The 6,209-nt window shown below is 37.1% G+C and overlaps 1 protein-coding gene across 1 annotated transcript; it reads right to left on the bottom strand.

Moving 5' to 3' along the window:
- Positions 1-2,676: 2,676 nt before the first annotated feature.
- LOC135263066 (small ribosomal subunit protein uS13) lies at positions 2,677-5,891 on the bottom strand. The gene is made up of 6 exons (XM_064350655.1): positions 5,733-5,891; positions 5,004-5,102; positions 4,749-4,835; positions 4,151-4,252; positions 3,205-3,296; positions 2,677-2,797 (listed from the first exon to the last, which is right to left on the bottom strand). Exons 1-6 carry the CDS (start codon positions 5,733-5,735, stop codon positions 2,722-2,724), a joined length of 459 nt encoding a protein of 152 aa, XP_064206725.1. The 5' UTR covers positions 5,736-5,891; the 3' UTR covers positions 2,677-2,721.
- Between the last annotated feature and the right edge of the window lie 318 nt (positions 5,892-6,209).

Raw genomic sequence — 6,209 nt, 5'->3', positions numbered from 1 at the left:
TTTAGAAACAAAACTTTTAAAAATGTATTCAAATAGATTTGTTAGTTTTAATTATGTGTAGGCCTGTTGCTACAAAAAGCTCTGTTCTTTTAAGTAGCTAACTTTTGCAGTTTTTCATCAAATGCTTCAAGAAACTGAGAAATGCTTTAGTTCCTGTACTTTTATCCAAAAGTTACAGTCGCAGTAACAAAGTCTGAGGTCAAGAAAGTGTCATTTGCAGTTGAATTTTCTTTGACTGGACCGGGGTACACCTTTTTTTTCTTCTTTTTGGATTACTTTCCAGTAGAGTACATCACAGTGGTCTGAATGCTCATGTTGTACCATAGCATGCCAGAATTAGCAGTGATTAGCCATCTGTGAAGCCAAATAGATTTGCTTTTAAACTGGTTCCTTATATTTCTATTATAGATCATTGTATCCTGAATGGGTGAAGGCATGGGCTAGATTTTTGCAAAGCTCAGTTACACCTATATAATACAGAATATCTGAAGGTAACTAAAAAATCTAGCTTTTATCTGCCTATCTCGTTTTCATCAATCATTTTCAACTTGTAAATTTTTTAATTAAAATTAAGTTTAGGTTTATTGCCATTGTTAACTTGTAATGATGCACTTTCATGTAATAAACTAGTTTAATGTGTAAGCAACTAGCAATATGGATTTCTTTTCTGTTAATAAATGTCATTTTCAAAAAATATCAAGAAGATTCCTTCAAAATGCTATTTCCAGAAATATTAGCATGGTCTTGAAGGAAACCAAAAAAGTAAAAAATTATAACAGCATTCAATGTGTTAATGTATATGATGCATCTTCCTTTTTTTCAGTTCATATTGACTTTTTATTTGGCAGATTGTGGTTTCATCAGGATACTGTATTTGGGGCCTAGAGTCACATTGTGGCAGAGTATAGTACAGAGAACGTGGATGGATGAAAGGACCTCGGTCATACATGCCACGTTGTTCATCTGTCCTTCCATCCAGAGTCTGGGAGTCTGGAGCTGATTGTCCAAACGCAATTCTTGTCTGCCAGTAACAATCCAGGAGTTGTGGATGGACATCACACCCCAGATTCTCTCTCACATCGAAACAGAATGACAAAAAAGAGAAATGAGCATGAATGTGGCTAGGGTGTGTGTGTGTGTGTGCTGTGGAGGGGGAGGGTTGTTTGGCAAGGTGCAGTGACCAGAACAAGAAAATGAATAGGAGAGAGAGGAATTAGAGGATAAGAGATTTAAAGACTGGGATTAATGGAGAGATTTTGGAAGAGAAAGAAGATGAGGGGAGGACAAGAGATGGAAGGAAATTGAGGAGAAAGCAAAATTGACAGGGATATTTGAGGGAAAGAGTGATAGTTGGAGGAAGGAGTAGATAGAAAGAGTGAAATGATGCAAGAGAAATTAAGGAAACAGAGATGGTAGAGAGAAAAGGGAGAGTGTGACAGATATGCAGAAAGAAATCAGGGGCAAATAGCATTAAAATGCTAATAGCTTGATTCAATGCACAACAGGCTAATCGCTGTTGGACACACACTGAGGCTAATCCATCACACACAAACCAATGTAAAATAGTCACGTACACTACTAATATAATACTAACAAATACATACACCCTCAAAAGACATAAAATATGAAGACCATGCCTACACTCAGGCCAATGCGAATACTTTTTCCAAACATGGTAACACTAAGACAAAGGCTGGCATTTAATAATTTGTCATTACCATTGGCTAACAATTGTTTTTCATAAACAGTTACGCAACCACTAACACTTAAGGAGTCTGAAGAAAAAGCGCTGTCACCTCAAACAGTTAAAAGTTAATAAAAAATGTAGACTATGGTTCAAACAATTCTACAGGTAAATATGCATGTCTGTCACATCAGCAGTCCTTGCTTTGTTGAGGTTAGCTCGCTGTAGAATGCAGTACAATCTGATTTGTCTTACATTCCTTGAAGCACTGTGTATCGATGCTTTTCAATAAATACTAAATTCCACTTTAATTTGAGAACTCTTGACGTCTCAGTATGTATGTTCCTGAATCAGTGATAACTGTAGTAACATTTCAGTTCTGTAAACCACATGTGGAACATGCATTTTAGAAGTCTTTACTCAAAAAACACTGATGCAAGTATATAATTCTGCATAGCGCTACCAGTCACCACAGCTAAACTATTCATCCATTCTGTGGTCAAATGCTTCAATAATCGTACCTAATTACAAATAATTCGCAGATTGTTACAATTAGGTTATAATTACAACCACTATACATATTTGGTCTCCCGGTCCAAGTTTGAAATCCCCTTGTGATACTTAGAAAGCTGCCCATTTACTCTGTGGATTAAATTATGAGGACATAATTTGTGTGTGAGTGTTTTGGAAACCGTATCCCATTTCTTGCAAACATAACTAAATGGCTTTAAGAATCTTTTTTTTTTTGTTTTTTTTTCCAAAATTAGATGTACACAAAATTTCTCATGTCAAGAAATCAACATTAAAATTGGATCATATAGTTGTTTAACACTAGTGATGGACTTTACAATATCTATATTTAACAATGTTTTATGGACAATGGAGCATCTTAACATATTAATAGTACTGTATTTTGAGCAAATTCTTCAAACAAGACATTAAGAATGTAAAAACAAATTTGTGAAATCCCAGAACAGATACAAGAGGCAGAATTCTGTGATTTGGGACATTTATTAGCTTGGGGTGAAGGGGGATTTTTACTTCTTCTTGGACACACCAACGGTGCGACCACGGCGGCCTGTAGTCTTGGTGTGTTGACCTCGCACACGCAGACTAAAGGGGGGATAGAAGATTAATAGATCCATTGTGGCACACAGTTAAGATTATAAGGCAAATGTTGGCACCAAGCATATTTTGCAAAAATTAAAATCGGAAAAAAATACACATTTAAGAATAAAAACAAAGAATTGAACTATCACTTATCAAAACAGCAAACATTAAATACAAAACCAGACAAATTTTTGAGGATTAAACTTATTGATCCCACTGAAGAAACTGAACGGCCTTTTCATTTGTCAGATGTTTAGCATAAATTATTTAATCACATATATAGTTTGCCCTACAAGGGAGTCACTGCTGTTTCAAGTTATTCAGGTAATATGCCTAAGACAGGTAAAGCTCGTAATTGTTATTCAGAATAAAGGTAAGTTGTAGCAAGACGGTGAGAAATAGAATCTTACCCCCAGAAGTGCCTGAGGCCACGATGAGCCCTGATCTTCTTCAATCTCTCCAGATCTTCTCTTAGTTTGTTGTCCAGACCGTTGGCAAGAACCTAAAAGACGCAACAATCTACTGTGCCATTGTTCGGACTTCATTTGCAATGAAGAAAAGCTTCCATACAAACACAGGGCTGTACATAATAGAGACTGACTTAACTTTTAGACTCCAGTAAACAAACATCAATGCTCCAATGCTCCTCCATTATATAACTAATGACTGAGTTATGGTGCATTATGTTTTTGTTCTATTTACACTGGTGGGCTTTCATGCAGCTAATAAAATCAAAAATACTGCATGCTTTATATGAAATAATAAATACTGAATGAATGGCAGGAAAGCATGAACACAAGGGGACAAACAGTATCACATATTGTACTTTAATTCTTGTTGCATTGGGAACATTTTATTTACACTTTATTTACACAGAATTTATGTTTCATTAGTATAAATGACCATTTAAAATTCTTAAGTAAACTACTAAAATCACTAACTGAAATTCGGTTTACTTTAAGCTATTACTCACATAGTAAATGCTGCGGAATAAATGGCAGGTGTTCATAATGAATACCACTGAAATGAAATGTGCATGTTGATGGAGGATATAAATCTTGTGTTAAGGAAATTATTAAACATGACATAATTTGATGTCCACCATGCGTAACAGATCTGTCACAAAGCCTAAGCAATATTTAGGCATATAATTCCAAATGGGTTTCCTAAAGCCCACCAAAAGCAGTTAAGAGCACTCTGCAATGATGTTGACCTTTGAAAAGTAGTTCACAATCACTGATACTAAGCATCTTATACAATATCAGCAGAGCATACAAAGGGTAACAACATCAAGTACTACATCACATTCAGGAACAGACTCTAAGATGTGCTGATTCTTTAAAACATAAAACATACCTGGCTGTATTTTCCATCCTTGACATCTTTTTGCCTGTTCAGGAACCAGTCAGGGATTTTGTACTGGCGAGGATTCTGCATTATAGTCACCACTCTCTCAACCTGAGAACACACACACACACACACACACACACACACAAAACACAACACAACACACTAAGCTTTTGACACCAGGAAAACAGCAACAATGCCAGGTCCAAATACAGGTGACATGATACTACAATGACTACAAAATGACTAGAACAGGAAGTATTCAAGTAACACTGACAAAATATTGGGAATGTTTCCATTGAAAAACACTATTTACAATAAATTCACAACACTGAAAAAAAATTCTAGTTATAGTCTCTGACAAGCAGAAAGGTCCAAGTTAGTCATAAAATGGATTATATATACAAAGCACATAAAATTCTCAGCAAACCCTACAAAGTTCTTAATACAGTTCTGTGCAGCGCTGAAACACTTACATGAATGACACTCAACAGACTTGGCAATATCCAAACTTAGCAAACATTTTCAGTAAGCCTGGAAATGTGTGTATAACTCAAAGCATTAAATTTCTTTACCACAATCCAGGCATGAATGGTGGCGTTCTCACCTCATCATCGGTCAGCTCCCCAGCTCTTTTGTTGAGGTCGATATCAGCTTTCCTCAGGACAACATGGGCATACCGTCTACCAACACCCTGCGAAAGATAAGATATTTTAGCAAGGACGCCGTTTGCTGTGCGAGTGTTAAGTGACTCAGCTAGCTACAACCTGAAGACTTCCAATCTCGCTTGTGAAAATATTTCTGCAGTTTTCTACATGTGATCATTCACACAAATCCCTACATCCGATCTGACTCTTCTCACCTTGATGGCAGTGATGGCAAAGGCGATCTTCCTCCTCCCATCAATGTTCGTGTTAAGAACACGCAGAATGTGCTGGAACTTCTCAGGGATTACCAGAGACTGGAGACACATGTGCTTATTAGGAAAATTGTTTACATGGATTGCGCGTGAAGAAAACAAGTTGCAACTATTGGCTAGCCATCACCTGCACAAACCTAAACACTGTTGTATCACGTACAATTGTCAGTACCAAACACTACATATTACGTTAGCTATCAGCTAAAAGTTACGGAATAGGTGTCACAAGGATCAAAACGCAACGTATTACGGAAGCGAATTATTATTCGCAATACTAAAAACTGAGCAGTGACACTAGCTTTTTCCCTCAACTAGCCAGCTGGTCGGTCAGTGAACAGATGAGTTACGACGGGACAATGTATGTATATAAAACAGTACGAAATATACCTGTAGTCGCGTTACTCCCAATTACAACAGGTACATAAAATAATAACTTGAAAACTGGAAAATGAGACCCCAAGTTGTTTGCTTTGACAAGACAGGTATCTAGCGACTTTTACCTATGTCCATGTCTATTATCATTATAATCAGATTGATCTAATAATAGCCTGACAACAAATAATCGAATGTTCTGAGATCATTTCGCTGGCAAACTTGTATTGCCCAGTCTTATTTACTGACGATTAAAGTTGATTACAAAACTATCCATACTGCTTGATCTCATTCAATTACCATGTTTGTAGCCAGCTCCGTTCAGAAAAGGAAGCTGAAAGATCTCGCGAGAGCAAAGTCGTCGTCGTCGTCTTCTTCTTCGTCTTCGTCTTCGTCTTCTTCTTCTTTAGTTTGTTTGACGGCGGAATAAACAGCAAAGGGTGCATTACCACCACCCACTGATCAGGAGTGTGGACTGAGGAGATTTATAGACTATGTGACATATAAATAAGTAAACTCCGTTGTAATAGAAATTCCTTGCTTCTATCCCCATTGATTTTTCTTTCCAGAATTTTATGAACATTAAGGCCCGAAACATACCCTACGCAAGTACACGAACAAAATGGCCTATGTTGTACATTCTCGTCGTGTGTTCTTATGTCCATTTGGAGGTAATAAACCCGGGTCCTCAAGGGGGCGATCCAGGACAGTTGCAATAGACAGCGGAAGAACCACTGAACTGTATAAGAACGCCTGGTCACCTAAATACAAGACCCA

Source organism: Anguilla rostrata, chromosome 1 (assembly GCF_018555375.3).
Source record: "Anguilla rostrata isolate EN2019 chromosome 1, ASM1855537v3, whole genome shotgun sequence".
NCBI lineage: Eukaryota > Metazoa > Chordata > Actinopteri > Anguilliformes > Anguillidae > Anguilla > Anguilla rostrata.
Note: the sequence above shows the minus strand (reverse complement) of the source record. Positions and strands in the feature narration are given on the sequence as shown.

Coding starts and splice junctions, on each gene's coding strand:
- LOC135263066 (XM_064350655.1), bottom strand. Junction 4,836..5,003: donor TTGCCATCACTGCCATCAAG/GTGAGAAGAGTC, acceptor TATCTTTCGCAG/GGTGTTGGTAGACGGTATGC. Junction 3,297..4,150: donor AGGATGGAAAATACAGCCAG/GTATGTTTTATG, acceptor TGCGTCTTTTAG/GTTCTTGCCAACGGTCTGGA.